Here is a 17,623-nt window from a genome sequence, read left to right as displayed (position 1 = left end):
AGGAGCTATGTCACAAAAGAGTTTGATACGATAAAGAAGAACCAAACAGAAATATTGGAAATGAAGAACACAATAGAGGAGATTAAGAAAAATCTAGATGCTCTGAACAGTAGGGCCGATAATATGGAGGAAAGAATTAGCAATTTGGAAGATGGCAATATAGAATTGCTGCAGGCAGAGGAGGAGAGAGAAGCAAGACTAAAAAGAAATGAAGAAACTCTCCGAGAATTATCAGACACAATTAGGAGATGCAACGTAAGGATTATAGGTATACCAGAGGGAGAAGAGAAGGAGAAAGGGGCAGAAAGCCTATTCAAAGAAATAATGGCTGAGAACTTCCCAAATCTGGTGAGGGAGATGGATCTTCAGGTGACAGAAGCCAATAGATCTCCAAACTTTATCAATGCAAGAAGACCAACTCCACGGCATATAGTAGTGAAGCTAGCAAAAGTCAATGACAAGGAGAAAATACTAAGGACAGCCAGGCAAAAGAAACTAACCTACAAAGGAACCCCCATCAGGCTATCAGCAGATTTCTCAGCAGAAACTTCACAGGCTAGAAGAGAGTGGAATAATATATTCAAAAATCTGAAGGACAAAAATCTACAGCCGAGAATTCTCTACCCAGCGAAAATATCCTTCAAATACAATGGAGAAATAAAAACTTTCCAAGATAAACAAAAATTAAGGGAGTTCATTGCCACAAAACCTCCTCTTCAGGAAATCCTCAGGAAAACCCTCATTCCTGAAAAATCCAAAAAAGGAAAGGGGCTACAAAACCAAGAGCAGAGGAGATAAGTAGAAGGACAACAACAGAGAGTAGCAGCTCTACATCAGAACAGATTAAACCATGGGACGAGAAACAAAGGAAACTGAAGAAAACCGGAAAACAAGACACAAAATGGTAGTGGTAGGACCCCACGTCTCAATAATCACTCTAAATGTAAATGGATTGAACTCCCCAATCAAAAGACACAGAGTGGCAGGATGGATCAAAGAACAAGATCCAACAATATGCTGCCTCCAGGAAACACACCTCAGCCCCAAAGACAAACACAGACTCAGAGTGAAGGGATGGAGAACAATACTCCAAGCTAATAATGAACAAAAGAAAGCAGGTGTCGCTATACTAATATCAGACAAGGTAGATTTCAAAGCAAAACAGATAAAGAAAGATAAAGAGGGACAGTATATAATGATAAAAGGGACTCTCCACCAAGAAGACATAACACTTATAAATATATACGCACCCAACACAGGAGCACCAAAATTTGTAAAGCAACTCTTAATAGAACTAAAAGAAGACATCAACAACAATACAATAATAGTAGGGGACCTCAACACACCATTAACACCAATGGACAGAACATCCAGACAGAAAATCAACAAGGAAATAATAGAATTAAATGAAAAATTAGACCAGATGGACTTAATAGATATATATAGAACACTTCATCCAAAAACAGCAGGTTACACATTCTTCTCAAGAGCACATGGAACATTCTCAAGGATTGACTATATTTTGGGAACCAAAGCAAACATCAATAAATACAAGAGAGTTGAAATAATATCAAGCATCTTTTCTGATCATAATGCTATTAAACTAGAAATCAACTACAAGAAAAAAACAGAGAAAGGTGTAAAAATGTGGAGACTAAACAACACGCTTCTCAACAAACAATGGATCATTGAAGAAATTAAAGAAGAAATCAAATTTTATCTGGAGACTAATGAAAATGAGAACACGACATACCAAATCATTTGGGATGCAGCAAAAGCAGTCCTAAGAGGGAAATTCATCGCAATACAGGCTCACCTCACTAAACAAGAAAAAGCTCCCATAAGCAACCTCAAACGACACCTAACAGAACTAGAAAAAGAAGAACAAACAAAGCCCAGAGTCAGTAGAAGGAGGGAAATAATAAAAATAAGAGCAGAAATAAACGATATTGAAACAAAAAAGACAATAGAAAGGATCAATGAAACAAAGAGTTGGTTCTTCGAAAGAATTAACAAAATTGACAAACCCCTAGCCAGACTCACCAAGAAAAGAAGAGAGAAATCGCAAATTAATAAAGTTAGGAATGACAGAGGAGAAATCACAACAGATACCAATGAAATACAAGAGATCATAAAAGAATACTATGAAAAACTATATGCCAACAAATTGAACAACCTGGAAGAAATGGACAAATTCCTAGACTCCTACAATCTCCCCAAACTGAATCAGGAAGAAATGGAGAATCTGAATAGGCCAATCACAAGTAAGGAAATAGAAACGGTAATCAAAAACCTCCCCAAAAATAAGAGTCCAGGACCAGATGGCTTCTCTGGAGAATTCTACCAAACATTCAAAGAAGACTTAATACCTATTCTCCTCAAACTGTTCCAGAAAATTGAGAAAGATGGAGAACTCCCTAACACATTCTATGAAGCCAACATCACTCTGATCCCCAAACCTGACAAGGACAACACAAAGAAGGAGAACTACAGGCCAATATCACTGATGAACATAGATGCAAAAATCCTCAACAAAATTTTGGCAAACCGATTACAGCAATACATCAAAAAGATTATACACCATGATCAAGTGGGATTTATACCAGGGACACAGGGATGGTTCAACATCCGCAAGTCAATCAACGTGATACCCTACATCAACAAAATGAAAAACAAAAACCACATGATCATCTCAATAGATGCAGAGAAAGCATTTGACAAGATCCAACACCCATTTATGATAAAAACCCTCAGTAAAATGGGTATAGAAGGAAAGTACCTCAACATAATAAAGGCCATATATGATAGACCCACAGCCAACATCATACTCAATGGACAAAAACTGAAAGCCATCCCTCTGAGGACAGGAACAAGACAAGGGTGCCCACTTTCACCACTCCTATTCAACATAGTACTGGAGGTGCTGGCCAGAGCAATTCGGCAGGAAAAAGAAATAAAAGGAATCCAAATAGGAGAGATTATTATGATTAAAGAGGTAGGGTGTAAGGACAATCCAAAAACTGGGACCCAAGGTGCTTGGAACCAACTGAAGGGACCAGCTACTCTATAAAGCCAGCTCTGGACTTAGGGTGCCTGTTCACATCCTGAGTCTGTGATTTATTTGTGCAATATCGGGCAAGTTAATCTCCAGCAGCTTTGGTTTTTCTCATCTGTAAGATTAGGATTTTAGTAACATCCATCTTTTAGGGTTTTATGTGATTAAATTAGGCATACAGATAAGCACTTAGCCCAGTGTCTTGCACTTAGCAAGTTCTTAATAAACATTGTTATCATTATGATGGTTATCTGATTAGTCTGATTAGTTATGAAGTCTTGAACTCCATTTTCTACCATTTCCTTGTGCTTACTCTTAGTTTCTGCCCCTTGTAATTGCACCTTACTTCCCAAGGCCCCAAATTCTATTTAATGGCATCCTTTTGGCTCTGTCCCCACTGATCACTGTCCAATCTCCTGTATATAGATTGGTCCAGGAGATGAATGGACTGTCTTGATTCAGATACCCTTTTCTGATCCAGTCAGCCATGACGTCTTAGGTGATGGGAGTTGTGAGCAAGTAGGGCAGTTTCCTTCAGAAGGGGTTGAAGGAAGGGCAGGCAGCATTAGGAGTGCACCTCTGTTGAATTTGTCTTCTTTCTTGTTCCTTTCTCTAAATTTTGATGTTTCCTGTTTTTAGTGTCTTAATATAAATTGTCTGTGGTGTTGAGCAAGTGAAGGCAAAATCTTAGAGAGAGACTTAACATGTTCCAAAGCAAATAACCCTCCTCTCTGCCAGAAATAAACCCTTTAATACTAAAGAAAAATGAGTTAGTGCTACTATTCTTGAGATTTGAGTTAAACTTTTTGGAACCTTAAGACATTTTCAGTGAAAACCTGAAGGCTTTGGAATTCATCTGTTTTCTAGTCAAAAATTTTCTCATTATTTCCCTCTGTACCTTTTTTCCAGTTGATATGTGAAACTTTATAATGATATTACTTCTGGGACATAAGCCTTGAGAACTGCCACAGGTGATGTATAAATATTCCCTTAGTGCTTGCATAATTGTCAGTAATTCATAGCTTATTAATTAACATTTGAGGGGGAGTCCTGGTTAGGTTACAGAATTACACTGAATTACACTAAAAACATATTGTAAAGTTACACTAAAGTGGTACGAGGGGCTTGGACTTGTGCTTCTGGCCAAGAAGGAGTAACACCTTGGATTTACACCCTCGCTTGGATATATTCCTTCCCACCTTCAACAACTAAAGTCCAGGAAAATACATGAGACAATGGCATTCAAGGCATTGAACATCAGGCAATGAAGGACAGTGATCCCTGAAAGCTGGGAAATGAATGAGGTGAACCCTACTCTTGCCCTAGCTTTGCCTGGAGGATGTTTTCAGGCCTTAGATCAGGTTGAAGGAATGTAGGTACTGTCCACTGATCTCCTGAACTGAGGAGGTGAAGCTCCAGTCAAGAGAGTCAAGAAGGTAGAGTACCAGAGAGGAGAGAGCAGCGTAGAGAGGGAACTCTGGAGAGGTGTGACGCGTCCCCCGAGAATTCAGCTGATGACTGACCAGTGCACACGTGAGAAAACTGATAAAGACATTAGAACATCGTTCTAACTCTGTTCAATATGTTCAAGAAATTAGAGGAAAGATTAAACATGCTTGATAGAGACATGAAAGATGAAAAAAAAAACAGTACTCATGCTGAATATACAGAGATTAAAAACTAAATTGTCTGAAATTAAAAATACCTGTGTGGAATTACTGGCAGATAAACATTTTTGAAGGAAAGATTAGTGACGTTGAAGACATAGTAAGAGAAACTATCCAAATGAAACACAGAAGAAAAGACTGAAATAAACAGATCAGTGAAATGTGAGCTAACTTGCAAGTAATTGAAGAACTTGAAAATGGAGGGATACAGAGAAAATATTTAAAGAAATATTGGTCATTTTTCCCAAAATTTGATGAAAACTATAAACACAGATTCAAGTTCAACAATCTCTAAACAAAAGACATATTAAAACAAACAAACAAACCTATGCTAAGGCCCATTGTTTAAAACCAGTGATAAAGAAAATCTTAATGCAATCAGAGAAAAATAAGAAACAGCACACAGAGGGACAAAGACAAGTACGACACCAAATTTTTCTTCAGAAACAATGCAACTGAGAAGACAGTGAAGAAGTATCTTCAAATCACTGAAAGAAACACAGTCAACTCAATCTTGAAATGTTTTACTCAGTGAAAATATCTTTCAAAAATGAAGGCAAATAAAGACTTTTTCAGATGCATAAAAGCTGAGGAAGTTCATCACTAGCAGACTTGAGCTAAAATAAACGTTAAAGGAAGTCCTTTAAACTGAAGAATAATGGTACTAGATGGAAGCCTGGATCTACACAAAGAATTGGAGAGTTTGGAAATGTTAACTATGGGGATAAACATGAGACATTTTTTATTGTTATTTAAATCTTTTAAAAGATCATTGGCCTTTTAAAGACACAAAGACAATAGAAACAATAACAACTTATAAAATAAATAAAAGCCAGAGCACAAAGGCCGGGAGGGGAGAAATAGAAGTACACTGTTTTAAGGTTCTTAGACTATACCAAAGCAGCATAGTATATTCTACCATTTGAATGCAGACTATGCTCAGCTAAAGATGTTTATTGTAAACCCTAAGCAATCACTAAAATAACACAGCATAGACATAACTAACAATCCAAGAGTGAAGATAAATAGAATCATAAAAAAATAGTTATGTAATCTAGAAGAAGTCATAACAAGAGGAAAAAATGAATGAAGAACAGATGGGACAAATAGAAAAGAGAAGTCAAGAGTCTTGCTTTGAATCCAAAAATGTCAATCATTGCATTAAATGAAAATGATCTAGGGGGCTGGCCCTGTGGCCAAATGGTTAAGTTCGTGCACTCCACTTCAGTGGCCCAGGGTTTCTCCAGTTTGGATCCTGGGCATGGACATAACGCCACTCATCAGGTCATGCTGAGGCAGTGTCCCACATAACACAACCAGAAGGACCTGCAACTAGAATATACAACTATGTACTGGGGGGCTTTGGGGAGAAGAAGAAGAAGAAAAGAAGATCAGCAACAGATGTTAGCTCAGAAGCCAATCTTCAAAAAATAAAATAAAATGATGTAAACACCCTAATTAAATGGCAGGGATTTTCAGATTGGATGAAAAAAAGCAAAACAAACTATATGCTGCCTACAAATAATGCGTTTTACACAAAGGCATAAAGATACTTGCACCCCTACGTTCATTGCGGCATTATACACAATAGCCAAGACTTGGAAGCAACCTAGGTGCCCATCAAGGGACGAATGGATAAAGAAGATGTGGTATATATACACGATGGACTACTACTCAGCCATAGGAAATGATGAAATCCAGCCATTTGTGACAACATGGATGGACCCTGAGGGTATTATGCTGAGTGAAATAAGTCAGAGGGAGAAAGTCAAATACCATATGATCTCACTCATAAGTAGAAGATAAAAACGACAAAAAAAAAAAAAACACATAGCATTGGAGATTGGATTGGTGGTTACCATTGGGGAAGGGGGGAGGGGGGAGGGCAAAAGGGGTGATTAGGGTCACATGTGAGGGGATGCACTATAATTAGTGTTCGGGTGGTGAACATGATGTAATGTATACAGAATTTGAAATATGATGTACATCCAAAAAAAAAATTTTTTTTTAAAATGTGTTTTAAATATAAAGATGTAAATAAGTTTAAAAAGGATATAAAAAGATATAAATAAGTTTAATAAGGATATAAAAAGATATGCTAACATTAATCAAAAGACAACTGGAGTGACAATATTAATATTAGACAAAGTACATTTCAGAGAAAATAATACTACCAAGGATAAAAAGGGGTATTTCATAATGATAAAGTGATCAGTTCATCAAGAAAACAACATTTCTAAACGTTCATGCACCTAATAATAGAACTTCAAAATATATGAAGCAAAAACTGATGGAATTTCACAAAAAAATAGACAAATGTACCATTCCCCTCTCAATAATTGATAGAACAAAGAGGCAAAACCAGTGAGGATATAGACTTGAAGAGCTCTATTAACCAAATTGACCTACTTCCCATTCATAGAACAATCTACTCAACAACGATAGAGTGCGCATTCTTTTCCAGTACACACCATCATTCACCAAGATAGACTATTCTGGGCAGTAAAGGAAGGCTCAATAAATTTAAAAGGATTCAAGTCGTATGTTCTCTGACCACAATGGAATTAAACTAGAAATCAATAACAGAAAGAGATCTGGAAAACCCTCCAACATTTGGAAACCAAATGACAACTTCTAAATAACCCATGGGTCAAAGGGAAATTGGAAATATTTGAAATGAATGAAAATGAAAATACGATATATTAAATTTTGTGGGAAACTTATGAAATTAAATGCCTATTTTGGACAAGAAGATAGTCTCATATTAATGACCTCAGCCTCCACCATAAGAAGCTAAAAGAAGAACAAGCAGAACACATAATAGCTTGAAGAAAGGATGTAGTATAGATCAGAGGGCAAAGCAAAGGAACAGAAAGTATAAAAACAATAGAAAAACTATGTAAACAATAATTGGTTCCTTGAGTAAATCAATAAAATTGATAAACCTCTAACAGGACAGATCAGGAAAATAGGAAGCAAATTACCACTATCAAAGAGGGGTGAAATCACTACAGACACTACAGATATTCAAAGGATAATATGGGAATATTCTGAGCAACTTTATGTCAATAAGTTTAACAACTTTGATGAGAGGGACAAATTTCTTGAACAACATGAACTACCAAATTCACTCAACAGGAAATAACTTGAATAGCCTTTTATCTATTAGAGAATTCAATTTTGTGGTTAAACGTTCCCAATTATCAGATACATTTGATGCATAAAACTTAAAATAGGGGCCAGCCCGGTGGAGCAGTGGTTAGGTTCTCACATTCCTCTTCTCGGCGGCCCAGGGTTCACCGGTTCGGATCTCGGGTGCAGACATGGCACTGCTTGGCATGCCATGCTGTGGTAGGCATCCCACATATAAAGTAGAGGAAGATGGGCACAGATGTTAGCTCAGGGCCAGTCTTCCTCAGCAAAAAGAGGAGGATTGGCAGTAGTTAGCTCAGGGCTAATCTTCCTCAAAAAAAAAGAAAACTTAAAATATTATTGAATGGAATTCAAATGATACAAACCAGACACAAAAAATTCAAATATTTCTAGGGGCTGGGTAAATACACTGTAAGTGAATGACATGGAATCGTTGTAGGAAAAAATAACTGCCAAAAATACAATCAGACTTTATTTTTACTCAGCCATAGCATGCATAGAAATGTAACATAATATAAACACATATAAAAGCAGAGATTTTATTTTAATTTGAAAATTAAAACAAAGTCAACATATAATTCTTAATTAATTATTATTTCTTGTGGTTTTTGCCTCTTCTCTAGAATCAGAAAACTAATTCCTTTTCTTCTGCCCTTAGATATTAATATTTCTGTGTGTTTCCTATGGCATTGTGGATAACTTCAAATATTTTACTTTGGCATTGGCATTTAATTTTATACAGATTCATAATGGATAGGAGTTATTGACAAAAGTAGGTATTTCCAAATATGGACCGAATTCTTATACAGCAATGTGCTCTTCCTTCCTCTCTCTTTGCAGGGGTGGCTCCTTCTCATTGTTCAGTTCTCAGAATTAAAATTTCCTCTTCAGAGATGCCCTTTCCCCATCATTATTTTTCATTCTTCTATTTTCTTAATAGTATTTTTTTTACTGGTAGCTGCCCTTTTCTTTGTTAACCTGATATTCAACTGTTCCACTCGTCTGTAATTTCAGTGGAGGCAGGGTCTCTGTCTGTTTCCCTCATGATTGTACACCAGTGTCCAACTTAGTGCCACACTACAGCAGGAGCTCAACAAAGAGTTGAAGAGAGTGAACAGAATCCACTAAGCTCTAGAGAGAGGCCAGCACTGATGGTTGACATGTACTATTGTCTCAGTCAGTGAGGATTTGAGACTCAATTAAAAGTCCTATTCCAAATGGACAAAGATAACAGAACTTTTTTTTAAATAACTTTTTGGAGGAGAATTTAGGAGCATTTATCATAATTTAAATTGGACACACACTTTGACCAAACTCTTGACCTTTCAGCAATGCGTGTTCTAGAGACTCACAGTATACACCTTTTAAAGCCGCAGTTCCTTTCCTAGGCGTTTAGCCTAAAGAAGTAGTTAGACAAGCACCCAAACACACACGCAGATGCATTCTCATTACAATATTATTTGTAAAAGCAAGAAACAGAAATTGGAAATGAGCTAAATGTACTTTAAAATTATTTAAATAAATTCTGAGTCATTAACGAGATGCTCTGCAGGTGTTAAATGACAACATATAACTGCATTTAGTTATAGTTGAAAATAACAGTGAAAATAAATTCAGAATATATTGTTAGGTGAGAAAAGTTTAAATAATATGTATAAGGTTATCATCCCCTATTTTTGGTTAAAAATAAAAAAAAGAAACAACTAATGTATATACACGGGCATGCCCAGAAAAATATCTAGAAGGATATATAGAAAGTTGCTCATAGTGATTATCTCTGGCTAGTTGAATATCTAAATTCTTTTTGATACTTGTTTATTGTAACAAGGAGCATGCGCTAATTTTATAACAATTTTTAAAACTAATAAAGATATTTCCATTTGAGAAAAGTATTTCTTAAGAAGATTATCCCACTTCTCTTAGAAATATATTTGAATGGCTCCCACACCTTCAATCAGAAATTTCTTCCAATTATGGAGTGTTTCACATTGAAGAAAAAGAAGAAATGTTTTTAAAAAGTTGACTTTTATTTTTCTTTCAACATGTTCCAGAACACAGCTTTTCTTAAAATATTTTTTTGTTTTATATCATTGAGTTTTAAGTATTGTCTGTGAAGTTGTGACTTTATTCATTATCAGGCTCAATTTGCAAACTAGATTTTATTTTGCATTTTGCTACTTAGGCATTTTTAAGTGAATTCACATAACTAATTTTCCTGGCATTACATTTGGCGTGTACAAACGGACACTCTGGATAAGAGGAAAGTCACCATATCACCACCAAACGATCAGGCTGTCACCCAGCTAAATCACAGTGTGTCATATGGGAATTTCATTTTCTTTGACAAAGATCTCCAATAAGAGCTGAATCATTGAGCTAGATCAGAGTCCAGCTAGTTCACAGGTTCTTTCTTCGCACGAATCAATCCGAACAGCCTGATGGGATCATCATGGATGTTTTCCTCTTCTTCCTGGTCCTCGGGTGCAAAACTATCAACCAAAGCAGTCATAGAAAGGCTGGCATCCGTCGCGTGTAACTGCTCATCTTCAACCTTGCCTGGCAAATAAGGATCGTGTTTCCTGGGCTTTCTGCGCTTCCCCTCAAGGCTGTGCTCCAGGGAGGAGTAGAACATCTGTGCTTCATTGGTTGCCTAAAAAGAAAGGCATGTCAGGTTTTCATTGCTAGCCCATTCTTTAACTTTGATGACTTCTAGGGATTTCTAACTCTTATGAAAAACCAGCAGCGTGTTTCTGGGCTTCAGCTACCTTGCTTTGCCAAATCTGTCAGTTAGGATGATAACAAAAAACAATAGTCAGCTCAAGACTTTTGAGTGGAAAAAAATGCTTAGATGAAATTTGTGTGTGCATATTTTTATTTTTTTCTCGTACTCAAATCATACACGAACGTTTTAGATGGACTCTCACGTGCCTCTCCCTGCCTCCATCTCAGGTGGCCCTTGCCCCGTGTTGCTCTTACCAAGGAACAAACAATCCTCTAACTCGTTAAACGGGGAACAAGCATGACAGGAAGGAATTTCATAAATCACAAAGTCTATGTTATGCGTGCTGAAGGATTGGTCATTTGGTGGCACTCACAAAAGTCCCCAATATTTCTACATTTTGACATTCAGAAGTATAAAGATAAGTGTCCATTTATGGGATAGCATCTGGCAAGAATTACATTTCCCATCTTCCCTGTTATTTCCTTCTTGCCCGCCTGTCCCCAGGTCCCCTGAAGCCCATTTTAGGCTGGCCTTGGAGATATTCGTTTGTATCCAAGAGGGTCTGGCGGTCCTCTCTGGCCTGGCGCCGGGTCAATGCTAGAATAAGGACAGGAGACCAGGGAAACTTGAAGTGATGGGCTTGAAGGCAAGACCTTGAATTTGCTGTTGGCAAGCCTAGGGACTGAATCCCGGCTCTGTCACATACTGATTGTGGGACCTTGAGCAATTTCTCAAAACTATTTGGGTCTCAGTTTTCTTGCTCATAAACTGAGAGTACCTATCACACAGTGTTATGAGTAAAAAGAGATAAAATATGTGGAAGCTATAACCACTGTCCAAAAGTAAGATGCTAAAACTTTAGGACAGTCATTAAATAAACCAAAAACTTCTGTATTAAGGATTTACTTTAAGAGGACGCCAAAATTGAATCAATTTGTGGGGGCAGGAAGCAACCTTTAGATTAACAAAGCCCCTAACGCATTGGTAAGCATCTCCCTGTTGCATTCATTTTTTTTTTTTTTCTTTTTTTGAGGAAGATTAGCCCCGAGCTAACATCTGCTGCCAATCCTCCTCTTTCTGCTGAGGAAGACTGGCCCTGAGCTAACATCTGTCCCATCTTCCTTTACTTTATATGTGGGACACATGCCACAGCATGGCTTGCCAAGCGGTGCCATGTCCACACCTGGGATCCCAATCGGTGAACCCCAGGCCGTCAAAGTGGAACACATGCACTTAACTGCTGCGCCACAGGGCTGGCCCCTGTTGCACTCATTTTCATGCTAAAAGTTAAATGTCTTATATTCTCTACCAGGCAGAAGAGAGGGTTCCATTTCCAACCTATCTGGTATCTTTGTCTGACTTTTTATTCCTAAAATAGTCATTTCTGGGAAATTGCAACAGTTGCCTAACTGGTAACCTTGCTCTAGTCCCTTCTCTCTGCCAGTTAGCCTGTATCTTGTCTTCAAATTATCTTCCTAAGGCACAACTTTCATATTTTTACCATCCTGTCTCCAAAATTTTAGCCTATGGACTAACACCCAAATTTCATCTCCCAACACTCAAGGTTTTCTGTGCTTGTGCTCTACCTTTTCAATTTTGATTCCCACCTCCCCCATACATAGACGCTGTATTCCAAGGTTCCACTGGACAGTTGGCTGCTTCCTGCACAGACCTCCTGCTTTCACCTGCTTTGCCTTTGCCCGGACAGACAGAGGAGATGTCAGTGACGTTCAAATACAACCAGGAGGCGCCCAGTAAGTCAAACGGTGGATACCTTTTTTGTCTGTCCAGCACTTTGCTGTATCCTTTTTCTTCGATAAGTTCCCCATATTCCTTTGGGAAATTCTTCTCCTCTATCTGGTCCTTGAGAGACCGTCAATGACAGTGCTGTAGCCCAAGGCCAGCACAGAACTAAGCATGTGACCTAGGCTGGAACCAATCGCACAACCCATCCCCCGGCAACAGAAGTTGGCCCAGGAATGGACATGTGACTCCAGCAGAACCAGTTAAAAGGCATCTTTGGGATTAATGCACAGATGCAGGAATAGCAAAGGTGTTTTTTCCTGGGGCTGGGAGGAAGAAAACTGGGTCTGCTAGCGGCTTGCCCAGCCTCAATGGAAGAGTCTGTACAGACGAGAATGAAGAAGAAATGGGGAGAGTTCCCATATTCAGCCATCTCAAAAACAAAATACACCCTTATCTCTCCCTGTTACATGAGCCAGAAACATCCCTTTTATGATGAAGTGATTTGAATTGGGTGTCTGCACTTACAGCTGAAAGCATTCCAAATAGTATATGTCTGGTCAACAGTTGGTCAACTTTATCAAATACTGCAGAGTTCAAAGAATGGCTGAGAAAGACCACAAATTGTACATGTACCAGTCACTTGTGACTTCCAGAGTGTTGTTTCAGTTGAATGGATGGGTGGAGAATATATAGCCAGTGGTGAAAGAATGTGGATCTATGGAAAGAAATGGAAACAGTGGAGGAAAGTAAGAGTTTAAGAATTAGTGAGAAAAACAGATTGAAGTAAAGTTTTCCTGTGATGTTTGTTTTATTTTTAGATATTAGGGTGACTTGTGCATACGGTAGGTAAATAGTAATGATTCATTTAAAAAATGGAAAATGGAGACAAATCACTGAAAGAGCAAGATCTTGAAAGAAATAGGAGAAATGGTCAAGAGCATAAGTAGGAATATTGGCTTTGGAAAGGAGAGAGGATGCATCTGACATGGGAAGGGAAAGGAGAGAGAGGCCACAGATTTTGACATGAAGATGAGAAAAGGAGTAAGCCTAAACTTACGTCTCTCACATTTTTCAGGATATGGAAACTGATGTGGACTCATTTTATTACTAGGTTTCCTGATTAACTCTTCCTAGTTAGTAGACTGAGATATTGAAATAACAACTTCTCACCTGTACACCTCATTTTCAAAGGGCAAGGAGCTTATTTCCATTTTTCCAACAAACATTTTATCCCTCAAGCTTTATGCATAATATTGTAGATTCCTTCTGCTTTTGTAATTGACCAAAGTAACAGAGTGAGCATTGTAGTAGCAAACTAGGGAGTGTTTTTGATGATAATGATCATTCTAATAAAATGGAATTGAGCAAATATAGAGAGATTATTTCTAATTTGTGAAACTAAATTTGTGAGAAGGGTATAATAGAATTAAAGACTAGTCTCCTTAGAAGAATCTTCCAATATATAATTTATAAAATAGCAGACTTTAAAAGACATTTTAAGGCTTTGCACAATTGCAACTTGCATAAACACCAGATGCAGCTCAAATAAAGCTGGCCTGTCCAATTCATGTGTATTAAATAGTAACTTCTATTGGGAATTCTCAGTTCTTTCACAGCTAAGGTGCTGTGATCTCTCCATTTCAGATGGTGTGGTTACATTTTAACCTTCTTTGAGAGGTTTTCTTTTTCTTTTCATGGATTTAGCAGATCATACTGTAACGTGCAGTTTTTCACACCTTTTATCTAAAAATAAATTTTATAATAAGTTGAACATCAGATGATGGATTTGACCATCAGAGGGCGACTCTACATTTTGCTTAAACCTCGCCACATCTTGGTTTCTTAATAAAAATGTCAAGAATTCCGATTTCTTAGGGGATTCATATAAAAAAGGAGAAGAAAATTCTTGCTTAGTGGGAAGTTTCGAAGGTGCAAACCATCTTAGGGAGGAGAAACTTTTCTGCTAGGTGGGACTAAGTTTAGATTCCATCTCCCCCCTTGGCACTGAGCGCTTAGGGTAAGTTCTTCAGGCTTTACAAGCCCCTGTCTAGGGGGAATAACAAGGCTGCCTCCCTCATAGGAATCTGAGAAGATAATGCCTATAAAGCACATAATTGAAGGCCTGACACATAACAGCCGCACAGGAAATGCTGGTCCTGGGACCATTTCCAGGGAGTAGCAAGAGAGCACACAACTGAGGGGACAAGATCTGGGAGGAGAGGGAAGAAGAACGATTTTAACAGAGATTTCTAACACTTCAGCAGCATATAGGCTAGAAATTGTGAATGGCTTTCGATGAAATCAGTGCTCTGTCAGAAAAGACTGCACTGATTTTATAGGAAAAGGAGAAACTACCCATTTCTTCTTGGGTTTTTATGTGTTTCTGCTTAGACTTTGTTGAGACCTATCCCCACATAAGCCATGTGAAAATTTCTTGCCATAAGAGCACAGCCATAGGACTTATATTAAAATGTACATTCATTTGCTTTGTAAAGTAGAAGTATGGTCTTTTATTTCCAGCTAATTTATCTTTTAGCTAAAGGTCTTTCTCTCCCACCTCCCATAAATTCCTGACATCTAGCTCTTGTGAGCATCATGCCTGTGTCAACTTTTGTATTCATCTCTGTGATGCACACACTTTTTTCAATCTGAAAGAAAAAGCTTACTTAACTTAGGAGAATCCACTTTTCTTTCAAAGTGATTGTAATTACAAACGTGTAATTGTATATATTTTTGACTCTTCGAGTGTGGTTCTGAGTATATTTATTTGCCTTTGAGTTTCCCTTGAGAGCTCAGGTCCCAGAACTTGACACCAGTTCAGACTGAAAGTTCCTAGCAGGCTGCTTCAGGCGTGCATCGGAATGCGCTGCTTTCCTGCTTTTGAAACATGGGGCTGTGCTGTGATCGACGCTGAGCTTGACCTTTGATACAGAAAACAAAACTCACCTGTGCAGGTGTGGGAGCTGCTCGCAGTTGATTCACAGATCTCTCTGGTCGGGCTTTCATTTGCTCATAGCAGTTTTCATCCATTGGTTCTTGGGAGTTGAAAAGATCATGATTTACCAAGGAAAAATGAAAAATGCCGACACAAATAAAAATACATGACCCAAATGACATTTTGCTATAAATATGAAACCCCCAAGAATCGTTTGACCAGCTATCTCATGGGGATGCAAAAAGGTAAGGAAGCACAAGCTGCTCTCTACATATCAGACGGTGGAGAAGTCTGTTTCCCCACAGCATTAACGATAAGACAAAAAGGTCACTTGGGATATGGACTAGATTCTCTTAATTTTTATATACCATTGCAGAACACGACCGTCTCAACTTCCATCACCATTTAGATGTTGCAGAGATCCCGTGAGCTGAAGGATGGCCTACGTTCTCTTCTATTTAGGTATGATGGCAAGTGGTGTGTGGTGGCGTAAAGCCCAGTGCACATACATTGGTGATGACAGTTTGACAATTTTCTCCATGACTAAGAAGTTTTACTCAGAGGCATTTTAAACCCTATATCCTATTTTTGAAAAAGAGGATTTAGATTATGGTTTTTGCTCCCTAAATCAGTGAAGGACAGTTCAGCCAGGCTGTCCAGAGGGTCTGAACCAGTGGAATGCCAGTCCTAAGGATCTGGTGTTTTTTGCAGGTCCAACAGCCAGCAGACCTGCCTCATTTCATCTTGTGGGGACAGGCTTATTGACTCATCCCTACCTTTCTTCCCCCAGATATGCCATTTAAAAGGGAGAGGAAAGAGAGATAGTGACTTGTAGGATGGCCAGCAACCTAGCAGAAATGTGGATTGAACCAATTTGACCCATAGAAAAAAAGACATATCTACTCTAACACAAGGTACCTCAAAATCATTCAACTGTTTCCGAAAATCAACACAGAGAAAGGTCCATAGAGTGGTGTCCCAAAGCATGGTCCGTGGAAAACATGCATTAGAATCACCACGGAAATTTTCTACACAGCAGATTCCTAAGCCCTATCCTGAACCTACTCAATCAGAGCCTGTGGGAGTGATACCCGTGCTCACTTAGATACGGAAATTGTAGACACAGTGCGCTGTGAGCCGCCAGAGTGTAAGCATTTAAGTCCTCAAATATTACACATGGGCACCACGATTCTGGAAGGGGAAACAGGAGGGGAGGGCAAGTTATTTTTAATAGTATATTCCTGAAAAGTAATTTCCGATTCCTCAGAGTGCAGAGAGTAGAGGATACTTTACAATGGAGGGAAAGATAAAAATTAAATAAATTCTTGAATCCTTTAAAATTCTCACACTCTTCCTTAAGGAGAATTCCATACTGTTTTGATCTATAGAGATTCAGATACATTTAGTCCATTACTGGAAATCTCTGTATTCAAGACTCAGAGATTAATAGGAATTACCCCCAAGTCTCCTCTCATGAATTAAGTGAAGTGCTTGCATGGCAAGGATGGAGTTAAATACCAGCATTACCCTCATGCCTTCTCTCATCACAGCTCTGAGATTGGATCACAGATGTCTGTTTTCAGGAATTTACGGGCATTTTGATTTTGGGTGGTTGAGATGCTTCAAGTAATGAGCGATGCTGGGAATTGAAGCGTACTTGTTTCACCAGAACAAAAATGAAGAAGCATTCAGTGGGGATTTGGCTCTTTCCCTACTTGCCATCAGTGTAGCCCTTAGTGTGCTACTTAAAAAAAATGAGTTAAAACAGGGGACACCAGGGAACAGGTTCATTGTTCCAGATTATTGACTGTAGATTTGCTTTTGTATACAGAGCACACAGCACTGTTCCCCTGGGCCATTTTCTGTTCTAGAAATAACTTTATTTCATAGAATTCTGTGTGTGTCAGAGTTCATGGTAACAGAGTCTTCCTGTATGCTCATTACTACTAAAGTGAAGTGAAGAGGTTGGAGAAAAACAGGATGTTGATTTACACTGAATATTGCAACACGATTTACACCTCGCGGCTTCGTAGAGCTAAATAACATGCTGAAGAGACTTGAATTTATGGTTTCTCTTGGGATATTTAAACATGATTGTGACCAAAAATAAGCCACCTCAAATTCTTTGTGGCATTAAGTGGGGGGAATAAATTTATAGATAAATTTCTAGAAAAATACAACTTACCTGGGATCACATTATCTAAGTTACCATAAATGGGTGTGTCTTCAATGTAATACTCATCCTCCCTATAATAAGGAAAAATAATTTGCTGTATTAGAATCCACTTGGCACATAGTTCTGAACTAATTTCTCAGCTAAATTCAATACTGGGTAAACTGTTGCG

At 38.2% G+C, this 17,623-nt stretch overlaps 1 protein-coding gene across 1 annotated transcript in view; it reads right to left on the bottom strand.

Moving 5' to 3' along the window:
• Positions 1–9,610: 9,610 nt before the first annotated feature.
• LOC124238365 (T-cell receptor-associated transmembrane adapter 1) overlaps positions 9,611–17,623 on the bottom strand; it is a 33,575-nt gene continuing 25,562 nt past the window's right edge. Inside the window, exons 4-6 of the mRNA XM_046659266.1 lie at positions 17,464–17,525; positions 15,290–15,378; positions 9,611–10,525 (exon numbers count right to left, since the gene is read on the bottom strand). Coding sequence (XP_046515222.1) covers positions 10,268–10,525; positions 15,290–15,378; positions 17,464–17,525 — 409 coding nt within the window. The 3' untranslated portion in view covers positions 9,611–10,267. The remainder of the gene's footprint in view (positions 10,526–15,289; positions 15,379–17,463; positions 17,526–17,623) is intronic.

Source organism: Equus quagga, chromosome 4, assembly GCF_021613505.1.
Source record: "Equus quagga isolate Etosha38 chromosome 4, UCLA_HA_Equagga_1.0, whole genome shotgun sequence".
In the NCBI taxonomy this organism is placed as follows: Eukaryota; Metazoa; Chordata; class Mammalia; order Perissodactyla; family Equidae; genus Equus; species Equus quagga.
Note: the sequence above shows the minus strand (reverse complement) of the source record. Positions and strands in the feature narration are given on the sequence as shown.